The following is a 24,644-nucleotide window of genomic DNA, read 5'->3' as shown; positions in this document are numbered from 1 at the left end:
TTTCTATCTTTTGTCCTGCATTGAGTGTGCCCATCTCATTAAATAAACATGACCCCCACGCAGTGGCGGCCGGCCCATAGGGGCGCTAGGGGCGCCACCCCCCCTCTTCCCAACTGTTTGATTGTCATTAAAAATTAAAAATAAATAAAAAAATATATTTCCCAAAAATATTTATTTTTTATTTTTAAAGAACAAGGTAAATATTATATAGTTGGTATCAGTAAAATGTATAATCTACAATAAAATCTCGTTTAAAATTGTTTTACGATGTCTAAAGTTACTGATAAGTCACATGTTTCCTGCCTGGCCGCAACGTGTATCATTACCCTCTCTCGTCCGGAGCGGTAGAAAGGAGCCCTCAGCCAGAGCAGCAGCAACCAACAAGCTGACTGTTGCTATCTGTAAACTATGCCGCCGAAACATAATTTCAGCCAATCAGCGTCGTCAGATCTGATGCTCAAAGGGCGCCCTTTCAGCGCCCTGGCTGTGTGTCTGTGAGTTGTTTGGACTCGTATCCAAGGTGACGCTACAGTAGGGGATGGCTGCATCTGCAAGGTGGAGACTCCAGTGCTAGTGGATCGCCGGAGCTGTAGATTAACATTTACATGCTTATTGCAGTTATAAGCTGTATTAAAGTCCGAGTGGAAACCTGAAATCTGATTTTGTCAGAAATCGCGAGAAATGCGGGAGTCTCCCGCGAAAATCGGGAGGGTTGGCAAGTATGACACACACACACACACACACACACACACACACACACACACACACACACACACACACACACACACACACACACACACACACACACACACACACACACACACACACACACACACACACACACACACACACACACACACACACACACACACACACACACACACACACACACACACACACACACACAATGTTCGTATTTAGTCTCCTGATTTTAATGCCGCAGTATGGTTTTGTCACCATTTCCATAACCCCACCAAAAATATTTTCCACCAGCCGCCACTGCCCACCAGTCAAATCGATCTAGAACCGCCACTGAGAGTTAGTGTGTGTAAGCTACAGCAAGCTGTTCTGCCTGGTGCTGGTTGTGAGCGACGTCTTCCTGTTGAATCTGAGGCTCGTCCTCCCGTCGCTGCTCCTCCTATCGGTGTTTTCTCCTCTGGTCGGGCCCTGATTGAGGGTGAACGCCCTCTTCAGGCTCAGCTGCGCCCTGAAGGCCTTGCAGAAGATGAAGTAGATGAGCGGATCCAAGCAGACGTTGAGCACCGACAGCAGGACGGACACCTCCTTCAGGTAGAAGAAGGTCTGGCTCCAGGAGCAGCGCTTCCTCAGGAAGGCGTAGGGAAGACGCACGAGGTGGTACGGGACGAAGCAGACGCAGAACACGCTCACCAGAACCAGCATGTTTCTGCGAGACTTAGCCAGCTTCTTGGAGCTGGAGGCAGAGATGGCAAAAGTACACACATCCTTTACTCAAGTAGAAGTACAGATACTCGTATTTAAAAATGGTAAAAGGAGAAGTACTGACTAAACTTAAAAGTCAAAGTAAAGAACTTTGAAATGTACTTCAGTAAAAAGTACCCATAACTAGCAGCTGTTTTAAAGAGTACCTGACCTCCCTTTATATTAATAGAACAATAATGTCATTGTTAGCTAATGAATGTTTCCATGCTGAACAACATCAACATCATGAGAGCAACATGATAACAAAGGTATCAACTGTAGCTGTGAACATGACAGGATGTGTGATTACCTAGAAGAGCATCAGGACTGTTTGAGGCATATGATAGCTATGTGATTAACATGATGATTCAGCCTCTATGGAGAGAGACATATGACAAGCATGATCATTTCTGACGTGGAGCTAATCTGAAGTAAACATTGAATACTGCTTTCTATTCCTCCATCTTGTGACTGTGGAACTCCCTCTCTTGGATATCAGCATGTGAAGGACACTGTTCAGGAACTAGTTGATGCTCTGTATGTGATGACTCCTTCCATTCTGGAGAGGATCACAGATACATGGATCCTGAGATTATTTGTACTCCACTACTTCCCACCTCTACCTTGAGGACGCCGGCTGCCTCTTCTGCGCCAGAGACAAACGGCGGGAGGTGCTGTGGTAGAAGAAGACCAGAGAGACGAGGACGAGCAGGAAGACGAACACGGAGCAGGAGTGGATGACCTTGTAGACGGTGCTGAGCAGTTGGCTGTGCAGGGCGTCGCAGCTCAGGCTCAGAGGGACGGGGGATGAGGGTCCCTGGCTGAGGAGAGAGAGGGTGGCGTAGGTGGTCACCGTGACCAGGAGGGAGAGCCAGGTGAGCGTGGAGATGATGTGGGCGGCTCGCCTCGTCTGAAGGATGTGGGTTCCTAACGGGTGGACGATCTTCAGATACCTGGAGACACAAGATCAATCTTTACCAAAACATCCTCACATAAAACTATGTAGAGTGCAGCAACAAGTCTTAAAGGATGTTTGCTTCTTTCTTGTCCACGACACTTATAAATACACTTTAATACATGCAACATTTTTCAACTGCTAGAATGTGAAGCACAAGGAATTGCGTTTCTTTGTTGGCAGTTTGTGTTTTTAAGGCTGTTACAGGGAGACAATGCAGTTTTGGACATTTGACAGATTTGTGCTTAATTCTCTCAAAGAGTTACTGAAAGATACACTTTTATGGATAAAAGCTTAAAACTAGAAAATGAAGTATTTTGTGTGGGTACATTTTCGTTAAGAATGTGACTCTTAATGGCAATTTGTGATTTTGACGCTATTTCATTGAAACAAAGCCGTTTTGTCAACTTAAAGGATTTTTGCTTCTTTCTTGTACACAACACATATAAATACACTTTAAAGCCATGACAGGAGTCAGTATTTGAGCACTTCGGTTAGAAGCCTTAAATAAGGTCTGTGGTTAACACAAGATGATTAAACGTTTAGTTCTCGGCATGAAACACGTCAGTAAATACTGCCTAACAAATGGACGATCTTCAGATACCTGGAGACACAACTTAACCAAAACATTCTCACATAAAACTAATTTGTTATTCTTTTATAAATAACACACTGTTATTTACTCAACAATGACACACAATTATCCTTTTTATTTATTTGTTTAATTCTATAATCTCCGGCTTTTTAGCTGTCTGTCAGGAAGTGAACTGTGGTTGCTAACAAGTGTCTAAATGAGACGACTAAACGCCATCATGCCCAACATTAGCCTCCTTTAGCTTAGCGATGGTGACGTGAAGTCATGTGACCGTGCTGTAGTTCCTTTATAGCCCAACATTAGCCAGCTTTAGCTTAGCGGTGCTGACGTGAAGTCATGTGACCGTGCTGTAGTTCCTTTATAGCCCAACATTAGCCAGCTTTAGCTTAGCGATGGTGACGTGAAGTCATGTGACCGTGCTGTAGTTCCTTTATAGCCCATCATTAGCCTCCTTTAGCTTAGCGGTGGTGACGTGAAGTCATGTGACCGTGCTGTAGTTCCTTTATAGCCCAACATTAGCCACCTTTAGCTTAGCGGTGGTGATGGGAAGTCATGTGACCGTGCTGTAGTTCCTTTATAGCTCAACATTAGCCACCTTTAGCTTAGCGGTGGAGACGTGAAGTCATGTGACCGTGCTGTAGTTCCTTTATAGCTCAACATTAGCCACCTTTAGCTTAGCGGTGGTGACGTGAAGTCATGTGACCGTGCTGTAGTTCCTTTATAACCCAACATTAACCACCTTTAGCTTAGCGGTGCTGACGTGAAGTCATGTGACCGTGCTGTAGTTCCTTTATAGCCCAACATTAGCCACCTTTAGCTTAGCGGTGGTGAAGTGCAGTCACTGACCGTGCTGTAGTTCCTTTATAGCCCAACATTAGCCACCTTTAGCTTAGCGGTGGTGATGGGAAGTCATGTGACCGTGCTGTAGTTCCTTTATAGCCCAACATTAGCCTCCTTTAGCTTAGCGGTGGTGACGTGAAGTCATGTGACCGTGCTGTAGTTCCTTTATAGCCCAACATTAGCCTCCTTTAGCTTAGCGGTGGTGAAGTGAAGTCATGTGACCGTGCTGTAGTTCCTTTATAGCTCAACATTAGCCAACTTTAGCTTAGCGGTGGTGACGTGAAGTCATGTGACCGTGCACCGGCACAACTCTTTCTCTGAGAAACTCTGGTCAGACTTTAAACTGCAGGCTGCTATGCAAAGCATCTTCTTCCTGTAGCATGTATAGTCTTCTTTAGAAACCCACATCCTGAAGCTTTACAAATACATCTCCCACATCCTTATAATGAACAAAGCATTCTCACTGCAGCTGTAGAGACCACCTTTTTATAGTCTAATCTGTCAGTGTCTCAGATCAGTTTTATCGTATCTTCTTTCACACCTTCACACCAGACAGAAGTGAGAGCCTGGGATATTTGAGATAACACTTCAGTACTTATACTTGAGTAACTGTCTGTAATGGAAACTGTGAAGGATTAGAATGCTTCTTCAACCTCTGTAACGTGAACTGTTTTGATGACAAAAGTGTTTTAGTGACAAAATCAGGAAGCAGCTAAACTAAAGTAGAGTAGTCGTTCTGGTAGAACAACCTCTGTGATATTCTGACCTCAATATCATGCAGAGCTCATCCCCCAACATGCTGTTCACTTCTTTATTTTGATGAAACTTTACATTACTTTAACACCTGGTTATGACTAAGGTGCTTCAGCTGTACGTCAAACGCACCGTGAGACTTTTATTCTGAAACACAGACATTTAAAACTGGTATTAGTGAGATTTGGAGGTGCTGGTAGGCCTACAGTCTTTATTCTGGGAAATAACAAGTTGCTGACATTTATTAGTTTGAATCTTAGGTTATTATGCTGGGATTTCACTGGTCCGCCCACTTGAGATCATATTTGTCTGTATGTGGACCTGAACTAAAATAATTGTGACCCTCCTAAGCTCAGTCCTACCTGTTGGCTGCGATGTAGCCCATGAACAAGATGCTGGCGTACATGTTGAGGTAGAAGGCGGACGCCCCGAACTTGCAGTAGACGAGGTGGATGTGGACCGAGGTGCTGGAGTAGTTCAGGATCCGGAGCGGCAGGCAGAGGCTGATCAGGAAGTCTGCGGCCACCAGGTTCTTCAGGTAGACGGTGACGCTGCTGGACAGCTGCTGCTGCGTGCAGAAATACACCTTCAGCGTGAAGCCGTTCAGGAGCAGCCCCACCTGCAGGAGAGGGGGGGAACTCTTGATGTGTGCACACTATCATGACATTTCACAAAAGAAAAAATTATATTTTGCGAAAGAGAAAACAGCATTTCAGAGAACATGAGATTTCCCAAAATGTCAACATTCAAAAACCACATAACTAAACTGCACCTTTCACAAACTCAAAAACATTTCGCTAAACGCAACGACATTTTGCTAAATTCAACGACATTTCGCTAAACCCAACGACATTTTTGAAGCTCAACGGCATTTTGCAAAACCCAACGACATTTTGTAAAACCCAACGACATTTTTGAAGCTCAACGACATTTTGCAAAACCCAACGACCTTTTGCAAAACCCAACGACATTTTTGAAGCTCAACGACATTTTGCAAAACCCAACGACATTTTGCAAAACCCAACGACATTTTGCAAAACCCAACGACCTTTTGCAAAACCCAACGACATTTTGCAAAACCCAACAACATTTTTGAAGCTCAACGACATTTTGCAAAACCCAACGACATTTTTGAAGCTCAACGACATTTTGCAAAACCCAATGACATTTTGCAAAACCCAACGACATTTTGCAAAACCCAACGACATTTTGCAAAACCCAACGACATTTTTGAAGCTCAACAACATTTTGCAAAACCCAACGACATTTTGCAAAACCCAACGACATTTTTGAAGCTCAACGACATTTTGCAAAACCCAACGACATTTTGCAAAACCCAACGACATTTCGCAAAACTAAACAACCTTTTCTCTAACCCCAACAATATTTCTCATAACTCAACGACATTTCGCCAAACCCAACAACATTTTTGAAGCTCAACGGCATTTTGCAAAACCCAACAACATTTTTGAAGCTCAACGACATTTTGCAAAACCCAACGACATTTTGCAAAACCCAACGACATTTTGCAAAACCCAACGACATTTTTGAAGCTCAACGACATTTTGCAAAACCCAACGACATTTTGCAAAACCCAACGACATTTCGCAAAACTAAACAACATTTTCTCTAACCCCAACAATATTTCTCATAACTCAACGACATTTCGCCAAACCCAACAACATTTTTGAAGCTCAACGACATTTTGCAAAACCCAACGACATTTTTGAAGCTCAACGACATTTTGCAAAACCCAACGACATTTTGCAAAACCCAACGACATTTTGCAAAACCCAACGACATTTTTGAAGCTCAACGACATTTTGCAAAACCCAACGACATTTTGCAAAACCCAACGACATTTCTCAAAACCCAACGACATTTCTCAAAACCCAGCGACATTTCTCAAAACCCAACAACCTTTCCTCGAAACCCAACTACATTTCTCCAAGCTCAACGACATTTCTCAAAACCCAACTACATGCAGTATCATGACATTTCAGAAAAATTATCAACATTCTGAAGAAGAGAAAACAGCATTTCACAGAACACAAGATTTCACTAAACTCAATGACATTTATAAAAATCTCGATATTAAAAAAACACAAAAATAATATGCACCTTTCACAAACTCAAAACACGTTAACAAAACCTAATGACATATAAAAAGAAAATAAATAAACAAAAAGTAAATAAATAGTAATAATAATGACAAAACAATTTCCCTTCTTGGGATGTATTAAAAAAATATATATATTTATATATCTAATAATGAGTATAATAATAAAAACCATAATGTATGTTATGAATAAAAATAAAAGTATTAATAAAGTGTATACAACAATATATATTTATTCATAAAAATAATAATAATAATACAAATACAAATAAATAATAGTAATCATAAAAACAACATACATTTTATTTATAAAAATCTGCATATCAAGTATTTTTACTTGTGATACTCGAAGTACATTAAGCTGATAATACTCAATATTATTCTGAAATGGGTCATAGTACATTTACTTGTTGTACTTTAAAGTACATTTTCACGCTAATACTTTTCTACTTTTACTTCAATAGAATTTGGAAACCAGGAGTTTTATGTGTAGTATTTTAAGATCATTGTATTTGAACTTTAATAAAGGATCTGAGTACTCCTCCCAACATTGAAGATAATAATTATTGTGTACTTTTACTACTGATACTCCATCTACATGTTCCGAATAACCCAGCTTCCCCAAATTTCTTTTTGGTGTCTATACGCCGGGATCCGGAATCATGGATGATCCTGCGGTCCTGTGTCCTGGATCGCGAGCCCTGGATCTTGAGTCGTGGCAGTGGCGGCCGGCCCATAGGGAGGCGCCCCCCCTCTTCCCACATGTTTGATTGTCATTAAAAATTAAAAAATATTTTTATTTTTAAAGAACAAGGTAAATATTATATAGTTGGTATCAGTAAAATGTATAATCTACAATAAAATCTTGTTTAAAATTGTTTCACGATGTCTAAAGTTACTGATAAGTCACATGTTTCCTGCCTGGCCGCAGCGTGTATCATTACCCTCTCTCGTCCGGGCGGTAGAAAGGAGCCCTCAGCCAGAGCAGCAGCAGCCAACAAGCTGACTGTTGCTATCTGTAAATTATGCCGCCGAAACATAATTTCAGCCAATCAGCGTCGTCAGATCTGATGCTCAAAGGGCGCCCTTTCAGCGCCCTGGCCTGTGTGTCTGTGAGTTGTTTAGACTCGTATCCAAGGTGACGCTACAGTAGGGGATGGCTGCGTCTGCAGGTGTAGACTCCGGTGCTAGTGGATCGCCGGAGCTGTAGATTAACATTTACATGCTTATTGTAGTTGTAAGGGCAATGCCTGTGGCACCATGGAGCATATGTGTGGGCTGGACCTGTATTTTACAGGAAAGGAGTGATCAGAGGGTCGAGTTGTCGATTCTTGTTCAGTTTTCATCTTCCTCACCCTCTCAGACTTTGAGTTGCGCGCGCTGCTAAAGAGACGCGCTACCATGGAAACCAAACAATGGTGTAGCTGTATTAAAGTCCGAGTGGAAACAGTCGTGAGTAAATCAGATTTTGTCAGAAATCGGGAGTCTCCCGCGAAAATCGGGAGGGTTGGCAAGTATGACACACACACACACACACACACACACACACACACACACACACACACACACACACACACACACACACACACACACACACACACACACACACACACACACACACACACACACACACACACACACACACACACACACACACACACACACACACACACACACGCACACACACACACACACACACACAGTTCGTATTTAGTCTCCTGATTTTAAATGCCCTCGTATGTTTTTGTCACCATTTCCATAGCCCCACCAAAAATATTTTCCACCAGCCGCCACTGAGTCCTGGATGGATATCCTCGTGGATTCATCTTCTTATTATACACACATGCATTTCCAAACATTTGGTCTACCTATGTTGCAAATGTATTATCTCTTCAATTTACACACGGCATCTATTGCACGTCTGTCCGTCCTGGGAGAGGGATCCCTCCTCTGTTGCTCTCCCTGAGGTTTCTCCCATGTTCCCCTTTAAACTGTGGGGTTTCTCTGGAAGTGTTTCCTTGTACGATGTGAGGGTCTAAGGACAGAGGGTCTAAGGACAGAGGGTCTAAGGACAGAGGGTGTCGTATTGTCATACTGATATTCTGTACAAACTGTGAAGTCCACTGAGACAAATGTAACATTTGTGATATTGGGCTATATAAATAAACATTGATTGATTGATCTACATGACAATCGCAATACCAACGTTTATTTACTTTATTTAGAGGTACGACTCGTGCTGCTGTATATTTCCATTGCTGTATTAATACTTCAGTAAAATATCTGAACACTTCCACATGTGTGTAACCACAGCAGATAGACTCAGCAAAATATATACACATGTTCCAACTGTCAGGGAATGATTCTGTATACTTGTTTACCTTTTGCCCTCTGATACAGATGCCCAACTTTGGGCAGCCGTTATCTCCCTTAAGGAGGGGCTGCCCAAGCATTTGGTTGATGTTACCAGTTTATGACCGGGCATCTCTCAGTCAGAGATAGTCATTGTTGTGGGACACCTGGAACACATCCTTCTCGGGGTGTAGATGACCCCGAGCCATAAGAAACAACAAATGTGATTCAGCGTCATCAGCTGTTTAGTCTATCTATTGGAGAATGTTGATTATTACACTCTGAACTAGTTCAAACCTCGAGCTACATACACAAGGGTCTTCAGAATTGATGTGGCATCTCAACCGTGTGGTCAGACCGTGGCCGTGACATGTCTTGTGAATTCTCCAAAGCTCCAAATAAACTGTCAGTGTTTGCCATCAAAGCTCCAGCTCTCCTCGTGTCTTTCTCTGAGTCCGGACTCCCATTGCTTCAGAGGTTTCCCCCACACATCCATAACAACTCCTATGTTTGTGATTATACATGTAAATAACATTTATACAGTTTTATACAGTATAATAAATGTTTAATTTATTACTTCTTCCTTCTCTCTGTCTGTACCTGTGTACTCTCATCATCCGAATAACCCAGCTTCCCCCAAATTTCTTTTTGGTGTCTATCTACGCTGGGATCCTGAGCTATGGCTGATCCTGAGTCCTGATCTGAGTCCTGGACTTCGAGTCGTGGCTGAACCTGTCTCTGCGGCTCTGCCTGATTCTCATCATACTACTTCCCTGATGGCTCCCACAGGATTGTTGACATCCTCGTGGATTCATCTTCTTATTATAGACACATGCATTTCCTAACATTTGGACTACCGATGTTGTAAATGTATTATCTTTTCAATTTACACACGGCATCTATTGCACGTCTGTCCGTCCTGGGAGAGGGATCCCTCCTCTGTTGCTCTCCCTGAGGTTTCTCCCATGTTCCCCTTTAAACTGTGTCTTTTCTCCGGAAGTTTTTCCTTGTACGATGTGAGGGTCTAAGGACAGAGGGTGTCATATTTGTTGAGATCTCAGACACTTAGGATGTAGGACCCAATTGCACGACCCGGGAGACAGAGGTAAAGTATTGGTAAGATACTTTATTTTTCCAAAATACAGCAAGATGAACAAAAAGAAGGTCACTATCAAATCTCAAGTTGAGATGACAAAAATAGAGAACAAAATGAAAGCGCTCACGTAGCGAGGAACCAAAACTTTTCAAGAGCACAGAGCAGGGGCGGATCTAGACAAATATTCATGGGGTGGCAAGAGGGTGGCAGGAGAATTTGAGGGGTGGCATCCCCTGGCAGAAGTATATTCTGATTTAATCGCAGTCATATCAATCAATGTTAACTTGGAAAGCCACAATATTGATATTTTAACTCAATAACATTAAGTGAGATTATTGTGGCACATCAGTAAAGCCTTAAATATAAATATATTAAGGTGGCACACGTCATTTAATGAATTTTAACTGAATGAGTTGGTTTAACTCTTAGACCAGCAGGGGTACCAAATATGCAGACTGCTGCAATAAGTACATTAATTAACTGTCTCATCAATGTGTGTCTTTATGAATATGATAATATTAACAATCATATTATTCCTATCAGCTGTCAATCACTGTTATGATTCACATATTCATTTATTATTGAATAAACTATATTTTTTGTTAATGATGAACGTTCCTCAAGATGCTTGCTCACCCTCCTTCAAATTTGAAAGACCAGTAATTACTATCATAATTCAAAAGAATCAAAGGAACAGTTCAGCGCCCCACAACTTCATTGCAAACAGTTACAACCTTGACTTTACATCAGAAAGAACAAACATTAAAGAAATGACTAACTGCATCAGTTAGGGTTAAAAAAAACTGTGTATTCAGCTAAAACATACATCGCTGAAGTTATTATCCAGTGGAATGCCCGTACCTACTGGCCTAGTTAAATCAAAGTGGTTACTTTTCTTTGGCTGGGCAGTGAAGTTTTACACACCGTCTTATTTGACTTTCTCAGGACTTGAAACTGTTTTTTGGGGGCAGACCCCCACAAAGACGAAACATATATTTACACAATGTAAGGTCATCATCTTAACAGTTTATTATTCTCATCGACTCATCCGTGAGCAGAGCATCAAGTTGGCATGCCTATAACAGCTGAATGTGGCGATTACCATCTTGATCAGCAAAACGCCACACAAATGTAAAGCTATGGTGCGTTTGATTCAATGCTTAGTACAGTCAAACTTGACAGGCTCTTCTTTGTCATAGTAGACCGCAAACAGTTGCGGCGCCAGAGTATTTGTGTTGGGTAATCTATTGTAGGGCTAACCCATACAGTGGTGGGGCTCAAGTCAGTATTTGCAATGTAATAACATACACGCTCCCCTTGACAGTGAAACGCCACGCGTGAGGTTTATATTATTTCCCTGTCTCAATCCAAATTGAACTGTATGAAATAAAAAGGCACATTTGTCTTGTAGTAAATAAAAAGGGCGACCTGGAGCCAATCCTGCAATTTCCCCACAGGTCAAAGAGATGAAAACCCAACCCCTGCAGGGGGGCCTGGGGGGATTATCCCCCAGGAGATTTTTTTAAATACTAACATCAAATACACATTCTGGTGCTCTCTTAAGAAGAAAAATAAAGAAATATATATTACTACACGAGGTATTTAATAAAATGAATGTCATTTTAGTTTTTTGTTACTTTGTTCTGAAAGCTGAACTTGCTGCTCCTCACAGAGAGGAGAGGGAAGAGGCTGAATTACTTTACATTGTGGATAAGGGTGGATAGCCCCCATTGTTCTGTGTGTCAAAATGAAAGACAGTCCACACACCTATCAATCATCAAACCGTAGGGTCTTATAGTTGTACCGATGTATATCGAGATGTACTACAGCAAAAGTATTCTCCGTCGGGACTTCCTGCAACAACACCACGCCGTTATCTTGATTCTGATTGGCCAGAAGACATTATCAAAGATGTTCTATTGAGAAGACGATCACTACGTGACAAAAGTTTTCAAAACCGTTTCTAATCTTCGGTATTTCCAGACAAGTGGCTACTGAAATCAATCTTACTAACTGCTGTCCGTGCAATTTACTCCGCGCGAGATGGCAGACTTTATTTTGCTTACTTTAACATCATTTTTCATGGTGGGGCTAAGCCATTTATTAGTATGGCTGTAGCCTACCCCAGCCATACCCTGACCGCAAATACCTCATTCCTTCTGTCGACTTGTATCCGAAATGCTTCTCGTTTTGCGCTGTCCTCCCGTTCAAATGAAATCGCCGCCAATCATATTTCCAAGCTCGCACCAGGGGGGGGGAGGAGTTACAAGGCTCGCGTCTTGTGCTGCATTCACTTGCACTCGGACATTAGAGATTTTCTCTCATAAATGTCCGATGAGCCACAACTTTTCTTTCAAAACAAAGCTGCCAAATGGGGTGGCAGCTGAGGTGGCAAGGCATTTTTCTGAGATGGCAGCTGCCACCCCGTGCCACCCCGTAGAACCGCCACTGGCACAGAGAGCATAGACCTGACCATAGCAAGAGACAAGCCAAACTGACACTGAACACTGGGAGACAGGGGAATTTAAACACATGATAACAAGACACAGGTGAAAACAATCAGGGGCGGGGCTGGTGATGATGAGCACAGGAGACACACAAGGGAAATAGGTGAACACAATCAGGAAATTAGACACACCAGGTAAACTAACGACAGGGAGGAAAACACAGGGAGAAGGACCAGACAAGAAACAAGGAGGAACACATGAGAGGGAGAACAGCAAAACACCCACTACCAGACACACAAAAGTAAAAACGTGACAAAACACAAGAATCGTGACCATATTGTCATTCTGATATTCTGCACAAACTGTGAAGTCCACTGAGACAAATGTAACACTTGTGATATTGGGCTATATAAATAAACATTGATTGATTTAATATTACTGTCTTATAATAACAATAAAAATCAGACTTGGAAAGGGACTCACCAGGAACACCAGGCTGTGTCCCAGCAGGAAGAAGAGGCGTGCCGACGTGTCCACCTGCTCGCAGGCAGACGACTCGTTCCCTGAGCTCTGGTTGAAGGACGGACTCACCTGGTCGCTCATGTTTCTGGATCACAGAGGGGAACACAGACACGATGTGTGCTCAGAAGTTATTCAAATACCATGTCTGCATGCAGGAACTGGTGAGAGCTGATAAGGGAAGTATAGAAAACTCAGCGGCACGCAGACGCTATTAACCCCTCCGCCAGGTCACGCAAAGACCCAGAGTGAAGAGGTTTACACAACAGCTGAAGACACATCTCTTTAGCTTTTAGTCTTTGTATTGTTTTACTTGTTTTATAGGTTTATATTTCAATTATGTTTTTAACAGTTGTATTAGCAACACTCTCTTTTAAATGGTAATTAGTGTTTATTGTTTTTTGTATTATTTGATAGGTTATCTATTCAACAGTTGTATTAATGACCTTTTAAGTGGTCTTTAAGTCTTTTATTTTTGTATTGTTTTATTTATTTTATTAGTGACAACTCCCTTTTAGCATTATCTTTTAATCCTTACACATTTATTACAATTATTCTTAAGTTTTTATTTTATTACTTAATTTTATTATATATTTTTTTAATTAATTTTTATATTGAGGTTTATATTTATATTGTTTATGTAACAATTGTATTCAAGACATCTCCTTTTAAATGTTCTTATTAAGTCTTTATTTTTCTTTATTTTTTGTATTGTTTTATTTATTTTATAGGTTTTTATTAGTGACACTATCACGTAAAGACCCGGAGACTTGAGTTGTAGGTACTTAACTCTTTAAGCACACTATGCAAACAATTATTTATTTCATTTAAGTATTGCCAGTTCTGCACAACCCTCCAAATAATGTGCACATTTGTACACAAGCTACCTCTCATCCCCTTTCCATAACAATACTTATTTTATTGTATCATTCTGAGTATTTTGTCATAGTGCTGCTGTATATTTCCATTGCTGTATAAATACTTCAGTAAAATCTCTAAACACTTCCACATGTGTGTAAACACAGCAGATAGACAGACTCAACACAAACACATTTATACACATTTTCCATCCAGAACAACTCCTATGTTTGTGATTATACATGTAAATAACATTTATACAGTTTTATACAGTATAATAAAGGTTAAATGTATTACTGTCATACAAGTACACAGAGCAGAAACACCTGCAGTACTCACCTGTCAGTGTGAGAGTCTCTAATGAGAACAACTTCCTGCTACGGCCAGGAACACACACACACACACACACACACACACACACACACACACACACACACACACACACACACACACACACACACACACACACACACATACACACATACACACACACACACACACACACACAGCTGTTTCCCCATGTATGCAAAGTAGATGCAGGAAAGATTCACATGTTCTGTTCAATTTATAAACATAGTTTTTTTCTTTTGATTTGTTTAAGTTGGAGCAGTGTGCACATGTTCTTATTAATTTTTTAATAAGAACATAACAATTAGTTTTTATTAATTTATTTGCATTATAGTTTTATTTTGAAAGTTTCTGTGCTGTTTTGTACGCCATGTTTTATTGTTCTGCCCCCTGGTGGTCACTATGTGTAATTACACTCATGTTTAAATTGATCATGCGATACATGCAGTGACCACCAGATGGCAGTAACGATATAACAGAACATTCTATATTTTATTTTTGATTGTTTAAAAATGAATTTTGAAGACCTAATTTAGACTATGTAACACCCGAGACATTTTTTAAGTTGTCCCTGCCCCACTTTTAGAATAAGTGTTGTTGGTATTAATTTTGTTTTGATTTCATTAAGAGATACTACACAAAGACTAGAATGCTAGAGAGACTGAAAACCGACAATAATGCCTTTCAACGTCTCCTAAAACACGTTTTAAGATGTTTTTAATCCACCAAATGACTTGGATTCCTGAGAGCAACCCAATTCTTCAAGAGTTCATCTGTATATTACATGACATTACATGACATTACATGACATTACATGTCACTTGTTTGACGCTTTTATCCAAAGCGACTACATACTCAATACTGTGGACAATCCCCACAGGAGAAATTTGGGGTGAATTGTCTTGCTCAACGCACTAGTCCACTGCGCCACATGCCTCCACATATATGTTTAGACTGTCTGTATTTTTGTATAGGATTCATTCAAACACAGATATGTTATTTTTAACTCACCAACGACTGACTTAAAGGAAAGTAAACATAAATGTTGAATGAATATTAAAAGGAGGTCAGTGTGCATGTCTGTGTTTCACCAGCAGGTGGCAGCAGAGATCAGTGTTTCATATTTTACAACAAAATTAACAAATAATTAGATGATGATTAATATGTTTTTATGAATTATAAGTTAAGCTTTATGTTGTAATTGTTCCATAATCTTATCATAAATACATATAAATATATATATGTATGACATCTGATAGGAGACAATACATATTAACTTTTGATTACGTTACTACAGTTTCCATTTACAGTTTATTGTTTCACATAATAAAACATTTAACATATAACATTATTTAACGACTACCAAAGTATTTGTTAAACATCTTTAAAGAATCACGATGCTGTATGTTGTGTGTGACCTGTTCATTCAATATGAAACATTCGGTTTGTGTGTGTGTGTGTGTGTGTGTGTGTGTACTCAGCGTTGGTTTTGCAATAAAAAAAATCTAAAATTAGATCCTGACTCTGATATTAGCTCACAGTGAGTCAGCGTTGTTTCATTCTTTCGCCATCATCATACAAGGAGACATGCAGTACTTCAACCTGAATTCCTCCAATAGTTTTATGGTGATTGTGATATTGTACAAGTTAGCAGAAGGATAAGATTTAGGTTCAGGGCCGGCCCTAGACTTTTGGGGGCCCTAAGCGAGCTTTGGCTTGGGGGCCCCCCTCACTCTAGCGCGTTCTTACTACACACAACACGGAACCAACTTTTGTCTTATGATGTTAGCATAAGCACACATATTGTATAAATAAGCATGTAAACACAGTGGACCTAACCTCCTCTAGGGGGGTCCTCACCTCCTCTAGGGGGGGTCCGGGGGCATGCTCCCCCTGGACGATTTTTTTTTAAATATTGAAGTTAAAAGCATCAATCTGGTGCACTTTGAGAGAACAATTAAGAGATCTATGGATACATCTCTCAACACCCATATGAAACAGAACTGTAAACAGATTTTTCTTTATGGATATTTTACAAATCACTTAAACTGCATTCTTGTTTTGTCCTATAGTATTTCATAACTGTTTCTCATGTATTCTCTCTGGCTGTCCATCTCATAATGTTCACATAGAAACTAGCTGTCAATAGGAATATCATTCAGAAGAATCATAATTTCTTGCAAAAATCTGTCACAAAAAGAGGTTGCACATTTAAACGTCAGTGGCCAAACAGCCACATTTAGTGCTTAAAATACGTTGCTGTTGACATGTAAAGCAGTGGCAACTATGCCACCATTTCAGCTGACTTTTTCTCAGAAATACTGTCACATAACATCCATATATTTCAGTGCTAGGTTGATGCTTAGCTAAGCTAACTGTGAAACACTTTAACTGTCAGGACTCAGGATCAACTGTGTACTGTAAGGTAGCTTCTAGCTTCATGTCGAACAGTAAGTCCACATTTCCCAGAGAGCTTTCTTTGAAATCACCAGGTAACGCTAAAAAACATTACATTTAGATTGTATGACAAAGTGTTTATTTAATATATCTGGCTAGCTATAGCTACTTGCTAACGGTTTAGCTTACCCCCGTGATTCAAAGTAACATCAACGTAGCTGTAATTTATGCTTTGCTTACATGTTCGCATAACTTGGAAGTTTACTGACATTTACATACCTTGTTTACCTGGCTGAAGTGGTGGCTCTGGGGTTGTTGTGTGAGCCACCACTTGAGAATTGTCGTAATTTTTAAGAAAATGTTTTCTTATGTCCATCTTCAAAAACTCTGAGTCCGACTGACAGTTTATTTTAAACATTGTCACAGCTCACAGGATAGGTACCTGTTAGCCAATAAAACAATGTTTATTTCCATTCAACTCTCTGGTTGGTCTGGTGTCTTGCCTCTGTTGCATTCACTGAACACGGGAAATTACAATCCTGCCATCCTCTCTTGTGTCATGATGAGGTTTAGGTAAAGCACGGTTAATGTATTTTATTATTGACTCAATAATATAATACATGAGTTTGAGAGTAGGAAATCTAGGTATATTAGCACAATTAATTAAACATACTTATCACGGTGACGGTGTACTGAGATTTATTTATTTTTTAAATTTTTTTTTTTTTTGCTAGGGGGCCCCTTAGTGGCTGTGGGGCCCTAAGCGGTCGCTTATGTCGCTCAATGGGTCGGGCCGGCTCTGCTATGGTTAATAATCACTTTTATTTACAGTTATTAGCTTTGAGGGATATAAAGTAATCAAAGTATATCAAAATACATGTTTTTTTTGTTTAGCCCTCTTTGCATATTTTATATTTAATCCTCTTTCCTGCGTCTACATGGATTTATATCAGTGGAAATTAGTTTTAGCTTAATCTGGAATTTGTATTTTAGAAATAATGTTTTTGATGCATGGTCCAAAACTATAACATAAAAATATATGACAATCATTGCCTTTCCAAGAATGTTACATTAATAAATGCTCCAAAAAACATCTGTTTAGTGATAAAAAAATATGTATTGTTGGTAGAAAATAAGGAGTTTTTGTCCACATCCTTGTGTAAAGAAAAATAATGTTTGCAGATCAAGTCCATAAAGAGAGGATGCTGGGTCGAAAAAATCATACTTTAATTCTTTAATTATAATTCATTATAATATTCTTCTACTAATTGTATACCTATAATTACCAAAGTGTGCCACTAGAGGAGTCTTGTGAAGCACTGATACATTATATAAAACAGCTATTTGGTCCTTTTCACTTTAAATTCTGCCAACATTGAACGAAGGAACCAATACCGTTTTATCTTAACCTGAAATAATATATGAAAAAATACTTTATAATGTGTATCATTAAAGTTAATCGCAATCTGCAAAGTATCTAAAACGGTCAGGTATATAGTGCAGGGTGAACAGTATAAGGTACAGTAGAACAACTCATGTAAAGTAGCCTACCTCAGAAACGTAAAATAAATGGACTTAGTTACTGTACACATGATTCTGAGCAGAGCATGCTAGCTGTTTCCCTCTGTTTGCAGTCACTATGCTAAGCTAGGCTAACCTGCTTCCAGTGAAAAACAGACATATCTAAACCATATAGATATAGATCTAAACACGTCAGAAAGAAAAGCTCCAAAAACAGTTTCTCCTCCTCCTCTCCTCCTCGCCATTTCTTTGAATTCTTCTGGTTTTCTCCCCGTCAATCTCCCCTCCCTTTCTCCGTTATTTTCAGTCCTTTTTAAGTCTGACGGGTCCCCGAAATGCCACCAGACGGGCCATTTATAGAGGGGAAGAGAGGGAGAGAGAGGGGGATGGAGGTCATCCGGTGTCGTGGGAACAGCGCTAAAAAAATAACTGAAAAAACTGCTTTCAACTTCTGTCTCCTTTCTCCTCTGTGTCTGCCTTCTCCTCCTTCATTTCACCAAATATATTCCTCTCTTTTCTACATCCTTGTGTTTACTTCCATGACAACATATCAAGCATTTTTCAAGATACTCAGAATTTGTCCGTTTTTTTATTTGAAACGTCATTATGTGGAATACTTTAGAGATCACAGTGTCTGGAGGATGTATTTAGAAGCAGAATCAGAAGTCAGAAAGAGGTTTAATGTCAAGTTTACACATACGTATAAGTATATGGTGCATAGTATACAAAGACATGGAAATAAGAATGTGTAGGAAGACAAAATACAATTGTTGTGACAGCTATTTAAAAAAACGATTTGAAGACTATTGTAACAAATTAACAATATTTCAAAAAGATTATATTTGTGAGAAACTGGGTACAGTCTAATAAAATATGACAAATACTATATTTAAAGTGGAGAGCTGTGATGATACACAGAGATGAAACGGGTTGTATCTGCTACAGTTCTCTATCGTATAGAAGGTTCATTCACACAAGGCCGACACGGAAACGCGGATAACGGCTCCCAAGGAGGGTCGATCCGCGGACGAAACGCTCTGGGGGCCAAACGGCTCCGTGTGTAAGCCCTATCATTTCCTGATAACGATGGCGCCATAGCCCCGCCTCTCCCCATCTCTCCTGCTCACCCCGCGTCATTGCTGATGTGTTTCACCAACAACAACAACAATGGCGAATCACAGGGTTGCGTTCGTGCTCCAGACGCTACTGACCATGCTACAGATGTTAGTGCAACATCTACAGCTCCTCTACCACAACCATCAGCAACAAGTGGACCTGGATAACTACATGAACTACATGTTGCTAAATCCACCGCGGAGAGTAAACAGAAGGGCAACCAGGCAACCATGGCAACCATGCTCGGGGGGTCTTCTTCGCTGCTTTTGGTGTATTTTGTGGTAGAAGTACAGCGCCACTTACAGGCCCGGCATATGAACGACAGCGTCTCCAGCGGGTCGAGCGGTCTCGTGTTGATGGACACGTTTCTTGAGCTGTTTCCTTGTGGACGGAAGACTTTTTTGCAAACGACTACGGTTCGTTTTTGTCTCTGTTTCGTCTCCGTGTAAACGTGGCCTTAAATGCATATACAAAGACACAGATAGGGTGGATAAATGGTAAGAAAAACGACCAAAACATAATTACAAAACACTATTTATTTGATGTTTTAGATCCTTTAGTGAAAGTATATTACTGTTGTTGTCTGTAGTAATCAAGAAAACATATTTAAAAAGAATAACATAATAGTTATACTCTATTGTAAAAGCAGGATTTTGTATTTGCACAATGATTTTTTTTTAACATGAATCAAGGACACAATACATAACGTTTTAAAGCATCAATGGTTTTCTTTTTGGAGCGGCTAACCACCAATGGGTCCAGTTTAAGTAGAAATGTTCTTATGTTTTGTGAAATGCTTTGAATGAAGTTTAGTTTTGTGAGACGTCCTTTTTTCGGTGTCAGATTAGTTTGGAGGACGTATTTAGATCCTTCAGTGAAAGTATACGATGTTGTTCTGCATTGGAGATGTTCCTTCAGTGTAGAATCAATCAAACAATCACTGTTATACTCTATTATATGTAAAAGCAGGATTTTAAAGCACAGTCGCTAAAAGTTGGAGCAAGGACACAATAAATCATGTTTAATGCATCAATGGATATCATTTTGGAGCGCTAAGCCATCAATGGGTCAAGTTGAAATAGGCATTATTGTTTTATTTATTATTATTGTTGTGAATTGTTTAGTTTTTTTGTTTAAATGTTGTGTTTTGTAAAAAGCCTTATTGTGAAGTTTCATTTTGTGAAATGTCATTTTTAAATAATTTTAAATCATGTTTCGTGAAATGTTCAGGCGTTTTGACCTTCAGGGCCACCGTACTGGCCTCCATCAGATCTTTGTCACCTGTAACACCGTCACAAAGATACTTAAAGGGAACCTATCAAATCAAATCAAATCAAAGTTTATTTATAAAGCACATTTAAAAGCGATTTTTGGTCGAGCCAAAGTGTTGTACATGTAATAAATACTACAATCACAATAACAACAGATACATAAAAAACACAGGGAAAAGTCAGGAGTCGTGCTCCGCTTTGACCTATCATGCAAAATGCACTTTTTTATGTCTTTTATACATCAACATGTGTCCCCGGTGTGTCAGGGAACTCACGCAGCGTCAGAAAAATAAAACCCTCTCTTTTCCTCCGTACCCAAATCTCTAAAAACGGGGCTACAACGGAGCTGATCCAGATTTGCGTCCGATATGACGTAATATCTGAAATGTGGACCCACGGCCCTATCAGAAACGTTGCTATCAGAAACAATGCCCGACTGTTTAGGACGTAATGTGGTCGGTGTTTACATTAGCATCGCTAACACTCAGAGCTAACCTGTACTGGAGAGCATGTGTGTGAAGAAGCAGGAAGTAAAAAGGAACTCACCTTGTGGTATAACCGGCAAGAGAGAAAGCCTTTGAGCTCCATACTGTTTCAGAGAGAATCCTTGATCTAATAATCCTTGCGTTTCATCACCGCAGCATTTTAGACAGTATCTGCCGGGTCCTGCATAAGCTCCGCCCCATCTTATTTATTTCAATTAAAAATTAAAAAAAGCTTTATTTTTGAAATTGTAATTTAGCCTTTATTTATACAGGTGAAAATCTAATTGAGACAAAGGGTCTCACTCTCAAGAGAGACCTGTTTATACCCAGAATCATCACTTTATAAACAGAAAGTGAAATAGAGGGATATGCGGCATGGCTAGAATGGGTGATCTGTTTGGTATTTTGAGCAAAACACTTCATAGACATGTTTTTAATATTTTTTTATATATCTGAGACCTATGCTATTGCCTACAAATAGCATGATAGGTGACCTTTAAACTGTGCAAAAGACAAGAAGTCTTAAATATAAAAACATTCCGGATGAATTACATTTTGAGAAATGAGGAACAAAATGGGCAGAAAAGCAGCCAGACGTGAGCGTTTGACATTAAAATAAGACAATCTACGTGACAGAAATAAATCAAATGGAGCTAAAGATAGAGAATAAAGTGGACATTTGGAGAAAGAGAGGATGATGGAGTTTAACGGAATGGAAAGAAAGAGCGTGGTTCACAGTGTTGTTATCTATAAAGAGCCTGAGAAATATTGAAGTGCTGAAATGGAAAATACTTTAGTCTGTTTGTGTGTCGTCTGACCCTCTTTCACCGTGACTAACCCTCAGTATGTGAGACAGATATCTGCTGGACTGAGTCATCGAAGTGTCCTCACTGAGATTCTCTCTGTTTTGTATTGCATTCATCAGTATGTAGTGTCTCTACTTTAAAGAGTCCTCTCCTGCTGATGTTCAGGTGTATATCAGTATGTAGTGTCTCTACTTTAAAGAGTCCTCTCCTGCTGATGTTCAGGTGTATATCAGTATGTAGTGTCTCTACTTTAAAGAGTCCTCTCCTGCTGATGTTCAGGTGTATATCAGTATGTAGTGTCTCTACTTTAAAGAGTCCTCTCCTGCTGATGTTCAGGTGTATATCAGTATGTAGTGTCTCTACTTTAAAGAGTCCTCTCCTGCTGATGTTCAGGTGTATATCAGTATGTAGTGTCTCTACTTTAAAGAGTCCTCTCCTGCTGATGTTCAGGTGTATATCAGTATGTAGTGTCTCTACTTTAAAGAGTCCTCTCCTGCTGATGTTCAGGTGTATATCAGTATGAAGTGTCTCTACTTTAAAGAGTCCTCTCCTGCTGATGTTCAGGTGTATATCAGTATGTAGTGTCTCTACTTTAAAGAGTCCTCTCCTGCTGATGTTCAGGTGTATATCAGTATGTAGTGTCTCCACTTTAAAGAGTCCTCTCCTGCTGATGTTCAGGTGTATATCAGTATGTAGTGTCTCTACTTTAAAGAGTCCTCTCCTGCTGATGTTCAGGTGTATATCAGTATGTAGTGTCTCTACTTTAAAGAGTCCTCTCCTGCTGATGTTCAGGTGTATATCAGTATGTAGTGTCTCTACTTTAAAGAGTCCTCTCCTGCTGATGTTCAGGTGTATATCAGTATGTAGTGTCTCTACTTTAAAGAGTCCTCTCCTGCTGATGTTCAGGTGTATATCAGTATGTAGTGTCTCTACTTTAAAGAGTCCTCTCCTGCTGATGTTCAGGTGTATATCAGTATGTAGTGTCTCCACTTTAAAGAGTCCTCTCCTGCTGATGTTCAGGTGTATATCAGTATGTAGTGTCTCTACTTTAAAGAGTCCTCTCCTGCTGATGTTCAGGTGTATATCAGTATGTAGTGTCTCTACTTTAAAGAGTCCTCTCCTGCTGATGTTCAGGTGTATATCAGTATGTAGTGTCTCTACTTTAAAGAGTCCTCTCCTGCTGATGTTCAGGTGTATATCAATAGTGTCTCTACTTTAAAGAGTCCTCTCCTGCTGATGTTCAGGTGTATATCAGTATGTAGTGTCTCTACTTTAAAGAGTCCTCTCCTGCTGATGTTCAGGTGTATATCAGTATGTAGTGTCTCTACTTTAAAGAGTCCCTCGGTGTCAGCAGAGTTGAACAGGCGGCTGAAAGTTCAAAGAGAAACATAAAGTGTAGCATTATGACTCATCGTGTCTCTCTGTGACCACATGTGATTATTAACCACGGGCCAAGCGTTTAAACACCGTCTGATTTCCTCGCAGCCAATCGGCTCGTGGCTCACCTGGCTGTCACTGCAACAACGTCCAGGCCCTGTCATTACTCGTGTCTCAGTGGTAACCATGGTCACCAGGTTGCTGTCTGGTGCACGAGGCGACGGATGGCAATCGAGTCTCCTTAAAGGGGACCTATCATGCTATATTTGAATAATATATTGTAGGGCCATACCTATATAAGGCATATTTATACGTATTTTTTTCAAAATACCAAACAGATCATGCATTTTAGCCATGCCTCATTTTGCTCTATTTTCCTCTCCTCCACCCTGTCTTTGCATGCGCTGCAGTTGACCACGCCCCCCCTGCAAAGGAGGGGGGCGTGGCACGAGCGTCATGTTACCATGCTGTTACCATGCTGTTACCATGCCATGGCAACCTCTCATTCCCCTGATAGGTGTAGAGTTGCCCATATAGGCTGAGCTCCTCATCACTGACGTCAGAGATATTTCCAATCTGGATCAGTCTGTATCAGATCTGTTGCAGCCCCTTTTTTAGAGATTTGGGTATGGAGGAAAATAGAGAGGGTAGTGTTTTCCGACACTTAGTGAGTTCCCTGATACACCGGGGACACATATTCATGTATAAAAGACGTACAAAAGTGCATTTTGCGTGATAGGTCCCCTTTAAATCCACTCAGAAAAGAACGAGACAGAGGACATGATGTCTCGTTGATGGTGGGTTTATACTTATTTTTAAAGAAACTTAAGACCAATGCAAGCTTTATTTAATTGCCCCTGGCAGACCCTTAAACACACACAACAACAAAGACTATTACACTCCTGTTGTGCAATATACTTATGTGCAACATGTACATATATACCGTAAATATCTATAGTAATGTGTTTTGTAAATGTTTGTATTTCTACATTTATCTATAATATTTGTATGCATGCCTTATAATTATTTTAAGCTATCTTTGGCTCTTTACCTTGTGTAACAATGTACATCTCCCCCCACACATAAAGGTATATACCAGAGTGAAAACTGAATTTAAATAAAGGTTATTCTTCTTCTGTATTTAAAAATATATATAAAGATATCAGTCGTTTTCCCCCGTCACACAAAGTACATTAAAGTTGTATAAAAGTATGATGAGATATTTCTGATTGTGCATTATGTAGAAACAATATTCATCCATATTATATAGAGAATAAAAACAGCTGTTCATTTGCACCAGCATTAGCAATCACATGTGACCTGGTCAAATGTAGTTATTAAGATAAAAG

General features: G+C 40.0%; 1 protein-coding gene across 1 annotated transcript; it reads right to left on the bottom strand.

Moving 5' to 3' along the window:
• Window positions 1–690: 690 nt before the first annotated feature.
• LOC307036372 (P2Y purinoceptor 14-like) lies at window positions 691–13,606 on the bottom strand. The gene is made up of 4 exons (XM_079676627.1): window positions 13,081–13,606; window positions 4,946–5,202; window positions 2,064–2,393; window positions 691–1,432 (listed from the first exon to the last, which is right to left on the bottom strand). Exons 1-4 carry the CDS (start codon window positions 13,198–13,200, stop codon window positions 1,054–1,056), a joined length of 1,086 nt encoding a protein of 361 aa, XP_079532753.1. The 5' UTR covers window positions 13,201–13,606; the 3' UTR covers window positions 691–1,053.
• Between the last annotated feature and the right edge of the window lie 11,038 nt (window positions 13,607–24,644).

This window comes from Notothenia rossii (genome assembly GCF_949606895.1).
Source record: "Notothenia rossii genome assembly, chromosome: 4".
NCBI lineage: Eukaryota > Metazoa > Chordata > Actinopteri > Perciformes > Nototheniidae > Notothenia > Notothenia rossii.
This window is presented reverse-complemented; position numbering and strand designations above follow the sequence as displayed.

Coding starts and splice junctions, on each gene's coding strand:
- LOC307036372 (XM_079676627.1), bottom strand. CDS start 13,200: ATGAGCGACCAGGTGAGTCCGTCCTTCAACCAGAGCTCAGGGAACGAG. Junction 5,203..13,080: donor GACACAGCCTGGTGTTCCTG/GTGAGTCCCTTT, acceptor CCTCTCCTGCAG/GTGGGGCTGCTCCTGAACGG. Junction 1,433..2,063: donor AGGCAGCCGGCGTCCTCAAG/GTAGAGGTGGGA, acceptor CTCTGCCTCCAG/CTCCAAGAAGCTGGCTAAGT.